Source organism: Conger conger, chromosome 7 (genome assembly GCF_963514075.1).
Source record: "Conger conger chromosome 7, fConCon1.1, whole genome shotgun sequence".
Taxonomy (NCBI): Eukaryota; Metazoa; Chordata; class Actinopteri; order Anguilliformes; family Congridae; genus Conger; species Conger conger.
The window spans coordinates 18,133,503-18,150,548 of record NC_083766.1 but is presented as its reverse complement, the minus strand read 5'-3'; the positions used below and the strand labels follow the sequence as shown (position 1 = coordinate 18,150,548).

The 17,046-nt window shown below is 44.1% G+C and overlaps 1 protein-coding gene across 1 annotated transcript in view; it reads left to right on the top strand.

The window, feature by feature from the left end:
* The first annotated feature begins 521 nt into the window (after positions 1 to 521).
* The window catches only part of LOC133133682 (glypican-3-like), an 89,647-nt gene continuing 73,122 nt past the window's right edge, over positions 522 to 17,046 (top strand). The window contains exons 1-2 of the mRNA XM_061249829.1: positions 522 to 1,125; positions 10,101 to 10,262. Coding sequence (XP_061105813.1) covers positions 987 to 1,125; positions 10,101 to 10,262 — 301 coding nt within the window. The 5' untranslated portion in view covers positions 522 to 986. The remainder of the gene's footprint in view (positions 1,126 to 10,100; positions 10,263 to 17,046) is intronic.

Below are 17,046 nucleotides of genomic sequence, written 5' to 3'. Positions count from 1 at the left end.
TAAAGCCATAGATCTTCCGGGTTTATGAATTCACCAAATGGATATTGATATTGGAGTGACTTCCCTTCGTGATTTCAATGATTGGCTTTTGAATGTTTATAAACAGCTACGACTAAACTGAAAATTAGATCGGTGAAAACGGCTAGAAATTTCGACAGGAACTGGTCCGTGAAACCCAAAATCTAGGAACGCATCTTGAACTAACTTTTTAATTGCACAACTGAATATTCAAATTATTGTCCAGTTAATTTTGTCCAAGCTTACTTACGCGTGATGGTTATTTTTCATGTTTTGCAAGGCAATAGTAGGCGACAGTAGGCTACATAAGCATTTGACATTTAAAATCCTGATGAGCAAAGGCTACAACGTGTTAAATAAGTTAACCAATGTGATAATTTCTGATGCAGTTATTAAAACGTGGAGTGCGTGGAAAAGCACACTTACATTAGCCAACATGTGAATAGCGCTCTATATAAATGAGCGCCCACCGGAGGGTGATGACGCACACAATCTACCCTGTGATTTCAGAACTGCTCCATCTCTCCGCTCATAATAGGTCGGGCAGAGAGGAAGCCTATACCAAGTCGGAAAACTCATCTCTGAAGACCGCAGTGGCATGACACCAGAGGCTACTGTTAATCGCAAAATCATTCGTTTCACAGAAAATTGATCATAGTCTTACGTAGCTTACTAATGCATGCGAGGCGGTTATTGCATTTAAATATTTATTTCTGCCACACAAGTTGTGAACTGCGCGGTTTGACAAAGTGCTAGACAAATTATGTTTATCTATGGACATTTTTTTCAAAAAACGGATACTACTAATTTCGACGGTGTCTGTGATGCCGACTGAAAACTATCGTTCTTGTCGCCTGTTCAGTTAGACTGCATTCCGTGATTTAATAACATCTGCTTCGCAGAAATCCGAGTACGCTACTAGTTCAAAGTGTTGAGAAACCCACTTTGGCTATTTAGTGGGTCGTGCCATGGCAGGTGTGCTGCTGCTGTGCGCCCTTTTCCTGCCTTTCCCGCAGACCAGCGGCCAGGACAGCTGCCACGAGGTGCGGTCCTCCTTCCAGCTTCTGCACCCCGGCGTCAAGTGGGCTCCGGAGAGTCCTGTGTCAGGTAAACGCGATTTTCCGTTTAGCAAGTAAGAAACGGCTGATGATTGCTTCTGCACTTTTCTGAAGACGCTCCAAACGCAGTTCTAAATCTGCGTGGTGTAATCTGTGTAGATGTTATTTGCAAGTGAATAAATAGCGTTTATAATATATTCAGGGAAACTTGCTTGCAGGTTGCAAGTTTTCATTTTTTTTCCTGCTTAAAGCAGGTGTCACGTAGAACGCGTTTTGGATTTCCCTGGATGACTGGCTTGTAGTGGAAGCTATTGTGGGCACTACTCTGTTTGTATCATCTTAATTATACTCGATGGAATGCAAATCAGGAATATAACTGATACAATTTTCTGAAAGGATATATAGCAATTATAAACTTGTGATTTGAATGCTAGGCCTATTGGTTTAGCCTTTCTGCAAACTTCTAAGTTATTTTTAAGTAACCGGGAGACCTGGGTCATATTTTCTGTGTCATAGTTATATATTTTTTGTGAATCATTGGTTGATTGCTCACGCCCTGTATTAAAAAACAACAACAGATGTAATCAGCGTTCTACTAATGGGAGTAGTGTGATCAGATGGAGGAATTCGATCCTAATTTAAAACTTAAAATGCCATTGTTTGTGAAGTTTTGTCGATAGATAAAGGCTGACAAATGTGCCAATTAATGGTAAACCGGTAGCCCATCCTCAGGTGAGAAATGATACACGATTTGACGTTTGTATGGATTACTTGACAGGGGTGTTTTGGTTCCCTCCAGCTGCTTTATGGTGTTTTGTTTGTAGCAGCGGAGTTAAACATTGATTCAGTTAATGCTTGTCAGTGTAATTCCCTATTGTGTAATTCTTGTATAAATGTTGAAGACTATTTAATTTTGTTCTGGGGAATATAGTGTCGGGCGGCACGGATGGTGCAGTGGGTAGCACTGCTGCCTCACAGCAAGGAGGTCCTGGGTTCGAATCCCCGTCGGCCGGGGCCTCTCTGTGTGGAGCTTGCATGTTCTCCCCGTGTTCGCGTGGGTTTCCTCCGGGTACTCCAGTTTCCTCCCACAGTCCAAAGACATGCAGGTTAGGCTGATTGGGGAGTCTAAATTTCCCATAGGTATGAGTGTGTGAGTGTGTGAGTGAATGGTGTGTGTGTGCCCTGCGATGGACTGGCAACCTGTCCAGGGTGTATTCCTGCCTTTCACCCAATGTATGCTGGGATAGGCTCCAGCCCCCATGCGACCCTGTTCAGGATAAGCGGGTTAGGATAATGAATGAATGAATTAATGAATATAGTGTCATCCTATGGCATCAGATTGAGGTTGACCTGGCAGTCCCCAGCAAACAAACAGTAGGCATCATTCCAATATCAAGTCAGTACATCTTGCCTTTTGGTAGTTTGTGTCCTCCAATCCAAAATGTTCAGTTGGCGGTGACAGATTGTTGGGGTCGATGTACTTTGTGCTCTGGTAAAATATGACCTCACCTTCTTACCAGAACCTGAGCAGTTAAATGTCTGTATGGACTTTTCATATTCAATAAAGTCAAACAAGACCCAGAAATACTGTAGAAGTACTTAATGTGTATTTTTAATGCATAAATTATGAACATTTGTTTATCAAATTACACATTTTGAGATCACAGAAAAATCCAATATTTTGATTGTGGTCTGACCTGGGTAGGCAACAAACTGAGGTATGAGATACTCTGCAAGCTTCCACATTACAAACATGCAGAAATAAAAACTTTATGGTAAAGGAGCCACAGATATTGTTAATTTTGTATTTGAGGTGCAGTATGTTGAGGCAACAACGCAATTTTGGAACAGATTTTGTTTTAATTCATTAACCCATAGGAAGCTTTCCAGTTTAAGACGTGGAGTCAGTGTGAAGCACTTAATATATAACTATATATAACTGTGTGACCCCGTAATTCCTCACATAATGGATCATTCCACCTTAATTGGGCTTCAAGAGTGCAGTTAGAACTCCACAGAGGAGAGGAACCTGAGCCTCTGAAAAAGCTTGGTTCACTGTAATTTAATAGACTATACTGGAAAGACAAGGGCTGCAGTCCATAACTGAGGTCGAGCACGCAAAAGTATGTTGGATGTTTTCCATCTTCATTCAACAAATGTCTGCAGATGGAAGGGAGGGAACTGTGAAAGCAATTTGACATGAACTTCCGTAGTGCTGGATTTGGTGAGTTTGTTTGTGTGCTTGTAAATGCACAAACAACAGATGGCACGATCTGAAACGGGTCAGTTTCAAGCTGGGTAGCCATGGGTATCACCTTCCACCTGATGATCCCACTACATCACATAGCAAGGATAATTACTTGGTGGATTTATGGGATGAAATATCATCACTCTGTAAATCAAGATGAACTACTCCAGTCCTGCTTTTACCTGTATGCTGGAACTGAGAGATCATAATAACTGAGCTCCATGTGAAAATAATTCCAGCCTTCTGTAGTTCTTGTACCCCCGGTAGATGTAAATCTGCATTAGAGTGTTGTTCATTGTGGCATTTTATCCTGCCTCAGGAGAAAGTGTTTGCATGTTATGCTCCAAATTGCATAAAATGGGCCATTGCTGTCCTGTTGAGGGAAATGGAGGTGTGTGTGAGTACTAAAGCAGCATCTCATCCTGTTGGCTGGGCAGCAGCGTCTCTCTCTCCTCACAGTGCAGAGGGAGGTTCCCCTTCATGAGGAAGCATGAGGAATTCTAGTTTCAAACAGAGAGGATGAATCAAATGTCCAAGAAACTGGGAGGCTGGATCATGCTGCTAAGCCTAGAGATTCTGTGACATAAACGTTCCTGACAAAATGCTGATCGTCTTTGCCTTCATCCTTTCTCATATGTAATTTTTACTTTTTATTTTTGAAGCCCGAAGGGTGGTAATACACATTCAACGTGAGAAGTCGAACATGAGATTATTAATGTTGGAGGGAAAGGTCTGAAATTCTGTCCACGATTTTCTTTTCTGAAATGGAAAGGGACCTTTGGGGATGTGTTTCTCACCATTTAACAGGTGTGAATTGCTTGGAATCTCTCTTCTGTCCTAATGGGGCTGTAGTCTTCAGCATGTCCCAGTTTCTCTGGCACGGGGAGGTGAGAGAGATGTCTGTCAGGGTGGAGAGAGGTGGAGAGATGATGCGTGATTGACAGGACAAGCAAATAGTCTCTTTTCTTCCTCATTTTCTTCCTGCCATGAGAATAAAGTACCCTTTCCCTTCTTCCATGACATGCTGATAAAGTGAGGCTAAGCTGCGCTGTATTGTCTCTGAAAATATTATCTGCTTTATATTATTAATAATAATATTAAGTGCTCTATATTGCATTACATTACAATAACTTGGTAGATCAATCATGTTTCCATTAAAATATGAGGAGAGTGCATAATATAATATTGCTGCCACCCTTTCAACCGCCGTTGGCTCATGTTTCTAAAATGTATTAACGGGACTAAATGTAGAAATTTGCACCGAATCCTCCTGATGTCTGCTGTAACGGTGCACAGAGGTGCCAAATATTAACATAATGGGACCAATGTGGGTGCAGGTTTTCATTTTCGCCGGGGACCAAGACAATCTTGATTGAAGATTTGTTAATTTGTTCAGAAGTTGTAGTGCTGAGCCAAAACAAAAACCTGCGCCCAAAGCGGCCCTTTCTGGATAAGCCTGGACGTGCCTAATGTAAACAAATCCCTGTTAGTACACTAATGGCCGACTGTAAAGGTTGATGGGGGGGGGGTCTTGGAGTTATGTCAGCCTCGATGAATGTGGGGTTCTTCTAATTAGTAGTTCACACTTGTGTTGGAGGTGTGGTGGCAGTGATATTTTTCATGCTGATGGTAAATGCACGGAACCAGGCCACGGACTCTCCTGGGACTTCAGGGTTCCAGCTGCAGCAGCATTAATATGCCTTCTGCAGGAAACATGGAACGAGGGAATTCTGTTGGTTTATCTCGAAAGTCAAACCAGCACTGCTACACAAACTTAGCGCACAGCTAGAGGGTGCTGGGAAGTCCTGCTGTAGCACAGGCAGCTGTGTGGTAATGCACTGTGGTTAAGGGACGAGACTTGCAATCAGTGGATTGCAGGGCAAAATACTGGTTGGGGAAAATGGCACTGTTGTGTGTTTGAAAGATGTTTTGGTTTTCTGCTGTAAGGGTATCTGGAAGGATGCGCACAATTCTGCCTTGGATAATGTTGTCTGTTCGGCAAATGAATAATGTAATATGGTTACAATAACAGCTGTCACCCTCTCCGATTTGAGCGTCTGCTATAGTGCCCTGGGGAGCTGTGCTTCTGTGCATTGTCCCTGGTTTCTGATTAATTGCACTTAAATTTTTGCCAACCTTGCAACCTGCCTTCTCACCTTTACTCTTTGTTTAGGGGCTACATCATTCAAGTTACATTGTTGCTTTTTAATGATACTCAGTGTTATAATTATGTTTTTCTGGGGGGGGGGGGGGGTGATAATGGCCATTTGGAAGGATGTGGTCTCGTAATTTTTTGCATGGTCTATGTCTCTAGTATTTGAAAATTTATGACAGCATTGCGGCAATGGTAGTTTTCTGTGTCCTATCTCTTATTTTATCACTTTTTTTCATCCCCACATCATTGTTTGTTTTTTCATTGGTTTTAAATTAAAACTCCCATAAAAATGTATCTAACAGTGTTATTTCTTAAGGTGAATAGAACTTTCCATTATTCACCTAGTACGACCCAAAGTAGTATTAATTATTTATACAGTGGCATAATCTTTCAATTTCAGGTCAGGTTATTGTTTGATCTCACAGTTTAATATTTTTTTTACTTTTTTTATGGAACTCCATCATTCCATACGATTATTGAAAATAAATTGTTTAGAATATTCGTCACCATTAAATCATTCTTTAGTTTTTGCTCAGAACATCTATGATTTCATTCCATATAAAAATAAATCAATCTTTCTTCAGTACCTTCTTTCAGTTCCATTCTTGTTTGTCATATTCATGATGTCACAATCGTTTTTTTCCCCACACAAGAGCTCTGGAGCATGCTTGGTGATGATTTTATGGGGAAAAAATTGGGTTTTAAGCTGTTTGTATCCGTAGATGTGGCCAGTGTCCAAGGTTGCATCATTGGCAGAAGATCCAGGCCATTAACCATCCTTCTGATTCCATGACCTCAGCAGGAATGTAAATGCCCAGTCATGGATGATAAGGGATGGCCATTACAATGCTGATACAGCCACACACTACAATTAAACTCCTCCCGATTTTATCTTGTGTATACAGTAGATGGATGAATAATTTATTTTATTGCCTGAATGTAATATATAGACCAAAAAGATTCCAAAATGATTTGCAAAGCAATAAATGGCAGCAGAGCGTTCTGGAAGGAAGTGATTAAAATGACACCTTACTGCCTGTTAAGGTTATACATAATAAGTATTATTTGCAAGGTATCTTTCCAATTGTATAATAGCAAATTTATATTAGGTGCCAGATTATCTCCCCATGGCAGCCAAGATGTGTCACCCAGTTGGAAGGCAGGGGCGTAGCAGGTGTAAGTGTGCTTTTTTTAGGTGGCGAGGGAATTGTGTATAGGACCCACAGGCTTGCTTCAAGGAGCCAGTAGTGGTCTGAGTGAGTCCAGTGATCGAAGCGTGGAGGGAGGTGAATTATAATGATCTGCTACCAGGGGGCAGAATCCATAGCCTAGAAAAATGAATTGTACATGTGTGTTCAGGCAAATGGCAATATGTAGATGGCCAGTTACAGAAAAGAGCACAGGGGGAGAGAGAGTATCCTGACAAGCTCATTTAGTCTTTTTAGGGGCGGGGGTGCCAAGTACACAGAATGACTTGTTTGCCGGCGGCCCTCCTGAGATCCGCAAACTACCGCATCCTTGCTTGCGCACCCGCCCACTGACATGCGTGTCAAATCCTGTTTCCACTGAGCAAGCCCCTCCAGCTAGGATCATTATTCTCACAATGCCAGTGAGAGAACGGCAGCGGAGAAACAAGGGTTAAACAGCTTTTTCTGATCGGCCTCATTTTCCTGATTAGCCTCTTGAACGGTGCCTTCCAGGGTCCTAATACACCGCTCCCCACCAGGGATGTCGCTGAACGAATGTAAAGGCCATCCTTAGTTTTTTCTCCATTTATAATGGACTTGACTTGAGGTATAGTACTTTAACACGGTGTTTCTCAACTCTAGTCCTCAGTACCCGCTTGCCAGAAGGTTTTTGTTGTAACCAGGAACTCACACACCTGATTTAATGACTGAACCTGTCATACCACCAAAAAGGCCCTTGATTTGTTAAATCAGGTGTGAGTTTCTAGTCACAACAAAAACCTTCTGGCAAGTGGGTCCCAAGGACTGGAATTGAGAAACATTGCTTTAACATGAGCACTGAAACTAATGCGTCTGTGGGAATTGTGGGTCGCAAAAATTCAAAAGTGAAAGATGTAGCAGCAAATCAGACAGCAATGCTTTGTGCCAGAGTGCAGAGAACCAATTTGTTTCGATCCGGAAGAGCTGAACTGGCTCTACCTCTACGTTGATGGTATTCTTAGAAGAGGAACTCGGATGAGCATTATGTCCGACTGCTGTAGCCGTGGCCAGGGAAGACAAACTCAGTGGCCTTCCTGTGCTTGTGATGTGGGCCACTCAGCGCTGCCTCCTCTGGCACTGAGCCAAGATCCTGGCACTCTCTGGATGTTCTGGAAGGTGACTGGCACAAAGCAAGCAAACAGACTAAAACCGACTTTCAAACTTTTTAGGTTTCTCCTTGGAGCTGTTTGCCCTCTTGCACTCTCCCATAAGCGATGTAGAATATCTCTCGGCGGGCGTATTCCCGGTTTCCCATTCGCAGTCTCCGAGCGTGGCGTGCATGTAGTTTCACACCTCCCGCTGCGGCCCTTGAGGGTTGATCTGTGTTCTGACTGAGTTTCAAAGGAACCTGCATCGCTCCAGACCCTGGAGATGGAAACGAGGGGGACGGGTGGAGGGAAAGGTTGTAAGGGATTGAGGGATGAGAGGAAAGAAAGGGGTGAGTGATGGAGGAACGGGTGGAGAGAGAGTTAAGAATAGATGAGAGATCAGAGGAGGTGAGTGATGGAGGGATGGGTCGAGAGATTCCGTGATGGAGAGACGTAGTAAAACAAAGATGGCAGGAGGGAGAGGGCGAGGGATTAAGGTAATGTCAGAAGCAAAGGCACTTTGGAATAGAAAACGGGATGATTGATAGAGGGGTAGAAGGAGGGAGAGGGTGTAGAGGATGCAGAGAGGGAATGCTACGTGATTTTAAATTGAATGAAAATATTCCTTTTTTGCTTTGCTTGGTGTTTTTCTGTGGTGAGCTATTTACATTGCTATCTGAACAGCGCAAACTTTGAATCCTAACGGGGGGGGGGGGGGGACTACGGAGAATTGGATGCAGAGACGTTCGCATAAGCTTGAAGAAAGGTTAAAGCAGGAAGTACTGGAGGAGGTAGAAAAAAAGGACAGAAGAAAGCCGTGAGAAAAATGAGAGAAAGATGAAAGGGCAGAAGCAAATGAGAAGTTGCAGGTATCCTCACTGCTCCCCTCTCGCCTCGGACACTGATCCTGCAGAGTGAGGAAGGTCTAGGCCTCAGCATTGATCCCTGTTTGGGCTGAGAAGAGAGAGGACTCATCCCCAACGCCGCCTGGGACTCCGTGTTGTGGGAATAGAGGCATGAGAGAGGGTGATGAAGGGTGACAATCCCAAGAGGCCGTGCCGAGCAGAAGGGTATCGGACCAAAAGTCACTGTATTTTATGGTTCTGCTGAACGGGATGCCTTGCTTATAGACTGCAGGCCTATTTTAGTCATTTATGTTGTTCTGGTGGCTGGGAACAATTTTCCTGTCAATCTTTTTATTTTTCCACCCATTAGTCTTAACAGTTGTAATGAAATGATATCTATCATCCCTGCACGACAGAGAGGCAGATTAAATAGCCAATTTAAGATAATAATATAGTATTCCTGCCTTCCGCCTTTTCTTTATATGCAGGTCCCTTGTCCTCCAGCACAGTATTGACATCTTAATATTTTTTCCAGGCATCCTGAGATTGGCTTGATTGTATCTGATGTGAGTCTTCTGCGAGTATTGATTTTGGATATGAGGCCTGTCTGTTTGCTTGTAACTGCTGCTGTCGCAGACAGTTGAGCTCCTGATAGGAAGCCGTGAGGTATGGCGCTGTAAAGTCTCTTGTGCCCGGGTTTCTCTTCCATGCACTTTATCATCTTTGTGGGGATCATCTTTGTTGGTGAGCCTATGCGTTTTAATGGAAGACTTGCCAGGAGTGGACCGGTGTTCAACTGGACACAAATGACATTTTTACATGCCGTCCATTTAAAGAGCTGGAAATTTACTGAAGCACTTCAGGTTGAGTACCTTACTCAAGGGTGCTACAGCAACATACAGGCTGGGAATCTGACTTTGAGTTTGAAATCCAGTTATATTATCGTTATACTCCAACCGTTATATTTCATTGATAGCGTTTCTCTGTTATATCTGTGTGTTACAGTGAGTTTTCTTGTTGGCACAGTATGTGTGCCTTATTGACTCTGTGTATGACTGATGGTAGTATTTATTTTTGTATAGCAGCTTTTCATAATATAAAGTTTTTATAAGTGCATAACCTTATTGTTGGGGTGTAAGGGCTACTTGAACTGCCTGTACTGTCAAAGGAATGATTAAAATAGTGCCAGCTCTCTTGCAAAATGTTTATTTTCATGCTTGCTAGAAATGACATTTATTTCACTTAAATTGATTGATTTCTATGATTTCTGGTTTTCTAAAAATGGAAACCCCAGGAGGGAAATCCGTTCCTTCAGGATGTGTAGCCCTTTTGATTTCACTGCCTATTTTGGCCACAGCCATTTTATCAAATGCAGTCTCAGGAGAGGAAGCCAGTGATACCACAGCACCAGCAATGTTTCCATCAACCATCACTTTTCTCTTGTCTGCCCCCTGCTGGCCAGGAGTAGACCTGCAGGTATGTCAGACCAAAGGCCCGACCTGCTGCTCGCGGAAGATGGAGGAGCGGTACCAGGTAGTGGCCCGGCAGAACATGGAGTCCGGTCTGCAGGCCTCCAGTGCCCAACTCAAGCTCCTCATCATCCAGAACGCAGCACTCTTCCAAGGTAGGTCCAAAGGCAAAGTTTCTATTACAACTTGATGAACAGGCCACATTCCAAACAGTTTAAACCAGAGGTGTCCAATCTTATCTTAAAAGGGCTGGCATGGGTGCAGGTTTTTGTTTTAACCCAGCAGTAACACACCTGATTATACTAATGAACTAATCGTGGTCTTTAATCAAGACCTTGATGAGTAGAATCAGCTGTCTTAGTCCTGTGCTAAAACAACAACCTGCACACACACTGGCCCTTTCTGGATAAGATTGGCAGCATGTCCTGTTCTCTCCTGTTCTCTCTCTTTCTATCTCTCACTCGCTCTCTTTCTCTCTCACGCATTTTCTAAACCATGCAAATGTAAATTCTTCTGTGTTCTGTAATACAGTGGAATTCATCATATCGCTTTGATTGGGGGGGAATAAGTCATTAATAAATTATTTATCATGAATATACTCATGTTTGCTTTGTAAAACAACGCTCTCTCCCTCAAGCTACAATTCTCAAACTTTAGAAGAAAAAGAGTTGGAATATGTGGGTGGCTGGAGCTCATGCACTGATAACCACACGGAGGCAGGGGAGGCCAGTACGTATATAAAAATGAATATGTCATCCTGATTTCACTATTAAAAAAATAAAGCTATAATGGATTGAAGGGCTGCTTGTCCTTATTGCTTTACGGTAATGCTGTTAAGGCCGACCTCTGTGGTTTGGCGAAGGCTTGTTAGAGAAGGCTCGATGCTAATTGCTTTAGGATTAACTCACCGAGCAGCCCAGGGAATAGATGCTACATCCTGGGCTGGTCTTGTGTTTTTCTCTCTCGTTTAGAGAATTGGGGGCACGTACCGCACCTTATTCAATCCCTCCTCTTGAGTTTAGATTCACTTTGGCCAAAGATCAAAGGCCTGCCTGCCTCCACTCCTCTGTCCTCACTCGCTTAGACCGTCTGCTCCTGAAACACGGCAAAGAATGGCAGATGCTTTGCCCTTTGATATCGACTTTGACAATCATGAAAAGTTGTCTCTGTAGAGCGGGAGTTATTGCACATCAAAGCCCGAGCCGTTTGCAGCAGGGGAGAGGACGCAGCTGTACTTTGTAGTATCAGAAAGTGTGCTTTGGTCTCTGTTCTGTCGCGATCGGCCTGGACCTCTGGTGTAGAGTCAGTAACGCTCAAGAACAGTGTTCATGCCTGTCCACTGAAACTATAGTTTTCAAGCTGTTTACATCAGTAGTTGGACAATTGGACATATTCACAGTGTTAATGTGTCCAACTGTCCATGTCATCCCTTCAAGAAAAATAGTAGTATTATTATTAAGTTATTTGTTGTTGTTGTTGTTATTATTATTACTCAGTGTTATAATGTGACTGAGGGCATGAACAAACAGCCCACAGTTTATGAGGTTGACAGAGTCTGAGTGTGACCCTCGTCATTGCATTTTAGTTGAAAAGGCTAACGGTCCCTGACCGTGCTCTCAAAAACAAAAACAAAGCCATCTTCCGTGGCGAGGGTGCAGAACGCGAGCCCTGAGAATAGATTTGGGGGTTTTGTTCACAGAGATTCACCTTGAGTGAGAGGAGCTTGGGCGAGAGCGTTCAGCGGGAGGGGACTGGGGTCAGGGCCGGCCGGGGCTGTTTAAATGGAGAACTCATTTTTCTCTCGCGCCTCTCACTCCGTTACACACCGGGGCAGGGGAGCGGAGCGGGGCAGGGGAGCGGGGAGGGGGCCTGTGGCTGTGGAACCAGGAATCAGATAAGGACAGATGAGAAGGAATGACTAGGAGTGAAAAGATGGTTATTCAGAGATTTGACAGGAGGATTTAAGGGATGTAGAAGGGAAATGAAGATGTAGAAACGATAGGCTGATGTCTGGGGGAAGAAGCCTGGGCAGTGTAAAAAGATAAAACCAGGACGGAAAACAGAATGAAAGACCACCAAGTGTGGAGTTAATTTTCGTTCATGGCTTTTCTTAAAAGAACATCAGTTATTTTCGGCTGTCAGATTAATTATTACTGGAACCTCGGCGGCTAAAATATTGCTTCTGAAATGAAATGGGTCCATTTCTGATCTGCAAAAATCAGAAAAATTAGTTTTTTCTTTTTTTCATCCACAAAGTGTTCATTTGATTTCCTATGGAGCGTCAAGATAATTTGTGAATTATTGAAGAAAATTAAGTTTTCCATCAAAGCAAAGCTAAAAAGCTATTCATTTGCGGTGTCTCCTTGTACTTTGTGTTGGGCAGGGTGATTGGCAGCTTTAATTCCTCTCCGTGTATCAGTGGGGAGCAGAGAGTATACGCTCAGAAAATAAGAGGGAGAACATTGTGGTGAAGGGAGAGGAAAAGGGTCATTTATTTTCTTACTGCAGAAAAGAAATTGGCACTGAAAGCATTTATGATTCAGATAGTGATGAAAAATACAATTCTTAGTTTCCTTGTGTGTGTGTGTGTGTGTGTGTGTGTGTGTGTTTTCCTTTAGCAACTAGCTGAAACTCACAGGTGTGCCTCTCCAGGGCAGGAGCTCTCTGTGGGTCTCCAGAAGGTTCCGGCTCCTGCGCTCACACACAGTGAATCACCTGCTTTAGCAGGGATTCTGTAAGAGAGCAAATGACTCAAGATGAGAGCAGCTAGCAGGGCGAGCGCTCCTCCTTTGACATTGAGGAGAGCGGCAGAGAAAAACAATGAAATATATAAAAGCACTGTGAGGCTTGGGCTAGATGAGGCAGCATTGACGGCTTTCATCTAAGCGGATCTGGGTGGGCCACCTCTCCTATCACTACACGCCCGTAGCGGCCTGGCAGAATAGTAGCGTAGTAGCACTGCAGGCTACGCTCACATGTTGCAGAAACCACACACACCCACCCACCCACCGTGGCTTTAGAGGTCAGTTTATAAATCATTCGATTTAGCTGCAGAGAAATCCGAACAGGTGGGCCGCTTGCTTCCCGTCAATAATTTATTTCCCATCTTGACGTCTCCTCTGCAGCTTGTGGTGCTAGAGTGGAGATGGTGGTCGGTACTCATCAAAGGCTCTCCATTAAGAAGTCATTACCGCCTGCCCGGCGCATAGATTTGTTTGTGTGTGTCGGTAACTCAAGTGGCTGTTCAGTGCTGGGGGTCAGGCTGTCTTTCATACGGCTTTGGATGGATACTCTGGATCGGCACTAAAGCTTCTGAAAACAGAGTCCGACACTTCAGAGGCTAGGTGGCTGGGCTGAAGGTCGCAATTGACAACACTTAGATCTGCACTATGAACACGAATAATCTAAGTTTGCCTCTGTTCTCCCTGTATGCATCTTCCACCTCCTTCCATCCACACCCAAATGCGCTTTAGGGAACAGTGAGAGAAGATTATCTCCCAAACAAACTTTTCTTTAATAATCCCCTGCCTCTCTCTCGCTCTATGGAAGGGCTTTTGTGTCTGGTAAAGTTACAAGATAACCCAATAACAGCGAGACTGCGGGTATGGATGTGGGCGAGTAGCAACATTGCTGAAGTTGTTTATTCACTGCCCGGGGCGGCAGGAGTCTAATCAGCCGGTGATCAGGGAAGAAAACCCTGTGCTCCTGTTACAAGCCCTTATTGCGCTGTTAGCCTGACAATCTGGCCGTTTCCACGTCTACCTGCCCTGACGCGTCATTAATTTTAACTCACTCTCCACTGACTTATTTTCACTGTCCACATTCAGGTGATTGGAATAACTGCATCGCCGCGGTAACAAAGGAGGGAGGGAGGGGGGGAACGTTTGGCAGGAAAAACGATTTTCCAAGATGGAGAAGACCGTGAAGCAACATAATTAAATATGGTCCGTGTGCAAATCTGCTCGTCCTCGTCAGATAGCTGCTGTCCTCTGAAAACGGCTCCGAATTTGACATTTCTATGGGAGGATTGCCTTCCGTTTTTTTGCTAAGTCTGATACTTAATCCCGATGTCAGTCACTCGGCTGCCTGTTGCTGGGAGAATGCACGGCGGACCAGATTGAGACCAGAACCCCTTGATCGTTCTCCAGCTTTCGAGCTGGACTGGAATCGCCTGGAAGGAGAGGATCAGCAGCTGACTGCGGAGCCTGGAGCGGAAGTTCCCCACGTGCTGCTCTGACAGCAGCCTCTCTCCCCGAGTCCTGATTCCCCCGCTCCTGCCAAATCCTCCTTCTCAGCGAGCCCCTCTCCGTATCGCCCTTGCCTCGACCTTCACACCTCACTGCCCCTCGCTGGGTTTCCTCTCCGCCCCAAACCGAGGAGCCGCTCCAACCCAAAAACCCGCTCCGCTTCTGACATTGCAATTTAGGCCAATATTTCACTCCAGTGTTTTGCACAATGCACAAATGACATGAGTGTGCCACTGTGGTGATTATTTGCTGTGGTCTCAGCGTGCTTGGGCCTGCAGATCCGGTCGGAGTCGGGATTCTGTCGCCGCTCGCCTGAGTGTAGCTCGTCAGCCAGCCAATGCCATGTGTGGCGTGTCACTGTGTCCTTCCAAAACCTGCAGTGGCATATTTACCGTCCCATGAACCCAGCTCTCAGTCGGATCAGGCCTTCTTCCAGGCGAATGCTGCTTAGTTTCCAGAACTTGTTAGATCGTCATTCCGGCTCCTAGCGGTATGTGGACTTGGTCCAGTGGTTGGGTTGTAACGAGCTGTTGCAAAGCTAACATAAAGGCAGATCAGAAAAAAGGCCGAAGGTGATCTAAGTGATATCAACAAGATGGAAGTAAGTGCACACGGTTCAATTCAAAAGTCAAGACAGGTGTGTCTTGGAATAGGAGGACGGACTCATTGAATGGCATTGTTATAATATATAAACATAAACATTTGTTTAAAAAAAACGCATGAAGTACATGCAGATGTTGCAAATTCTGCCTCATAGTCATTGTTTGATTTTAAAATACAAATTTGATTACTACAAAGGAAAAGCAACCAATTTGAACTGTCCCAATATTGCCTTTGCATTTAGCTGGATGTACACGCACTGTTTATATGTGTATTGGTATACTTGCTTTCCTATAGTCAAAGATGGGGATAATTTTAATTTCTATGTATTTGCATGCAAGTATGTACAGTATATTATCAGTAATACAGGTTGCTCACCTCTTTCTATAGTTTACACCTTTGACACCCACAAAGCAGACTGCATCCAGAATGCGTCTTATCAGGTAATTCAGTAAGATGGCTGCTCCTGGGAGCCTCCCTGTAATTCTGCTGTTTCAGGTAGACTGCTAGGCCAGCCTGCTGTGCAGGCAGCAGTGGAGACAGAGGGTCTCCCCACCGACACCCAAGCCTCCCCGCTGCTCCGGGAGGCTTCCGGCATCGGAATATCCGTTAGGAACTGTCACTGGATTCGTCCTCATCTCTGCCCTTCACTTTTATTTGTCTTGCTCTTATTTCCCGTTTTATTTACATTTACATTTACATTTTAGTCATTTGGCAGACACTTTTAATCCAAAGCGACTTACAAGTGCATTGGTTCTTCCACAAGTTAAAGCAACACATCCATAACTACAGTAAATCCTCAAATTGTGTCCGGGATTCTATTTGAAGCCGGGCCTCGGATAATAGCCGGGGGAGTGGGCGATTCGGACAAATAAAGGCCGGCCCCGGGGTAATATTGCCTACCAGTAGGGCTATCAGTCCATGAGCACTAGAAGACATTGTTTCGATTTAACTCAATGAAATAAAAGAGCTCTTCTTAATATTTTATATTGTTGGTTGGTTTAATACTGTTGCCAAAGAAAAGTCGTTGTCCTACACCATGGGTCTCCAACACGTTGCTCTCAAGCAACCAGTCGCTTGCCACCCCCTTCTAAGTAGCTTGCCAAAGGCTGAAGCAGTATACATTTAAACACAATTGTTGCCGCGAGGCATTCCAGCCTACGAATTTAATAAAAAGTAAATCAGGCAAAATAAAAAATTTACTCAATTTAGGCTACTTGGCTACGCAATAAGGTTTCCATGTATTTACAGCACAGCGCACGTTCAATGAATGAATGAAAGTGGCTGCCTTGGCTCGCAATAAACAGACGGGTGGAAATCCCGACACTCTTTCAACGACATAAAATTGGGGAGGACTAAGGTATAGTCTGAAAAGGTGTGTTTTTAGTTGAAATAGGGGGAGGGATTCTGCTGTCCTGACAGTGGTAGGCAAGTCATTCCACCACTGAGGAACCAGAACGGAAAACAGACGTGAACGTGCAGCTTGACTGCCAGGTCAATAATGACTGCCAGACATTATTAATGTCTTGTTCTTACGATGCCGTTTCGTTTTTAAGTCTGGCTTATATTAATATTATATTAAGTCCATCATTTCATGTTTTACGTACTCTGGGGCGGCTTGGTGGTTCATTCGGTTAAGGCACCGTGTTCTGGTGCATGGACAAGCCTCACGGTTTTTGATTAAATCCAGACCAGGCGAGTGTTGAAGGGCTGGTAGCTCCATAGACGATGGGTGCAGTCAGTTTAGGAGTCCATGTTTCATCGCTCCCTAGCCAAGCTTGTTTGACTGCATATCAAAGCCACAAATGAAAGGTTTTCCAACTCTAATCTACACAAGCTTGGCTATGAGCTGCAGTGTGAAAAGAAGCAGGCTGGCGACACCTTGTATTTCAGAGGAGAACTGTGGATGGGTGAACACTCGATTTAGCACTGTGGTTTGCACATGAACACGATTGCGGTCGCATAGTTGTATGTTCCAAACGTGGGTGGGAATTGGTTATATTCAGTCCCATGTGAGGTGCCAATTTCGTAAAAGAAATTAAATAAATATAATGGGTTACCAAAACACAAAAACATTAGTTCATTGTTGATT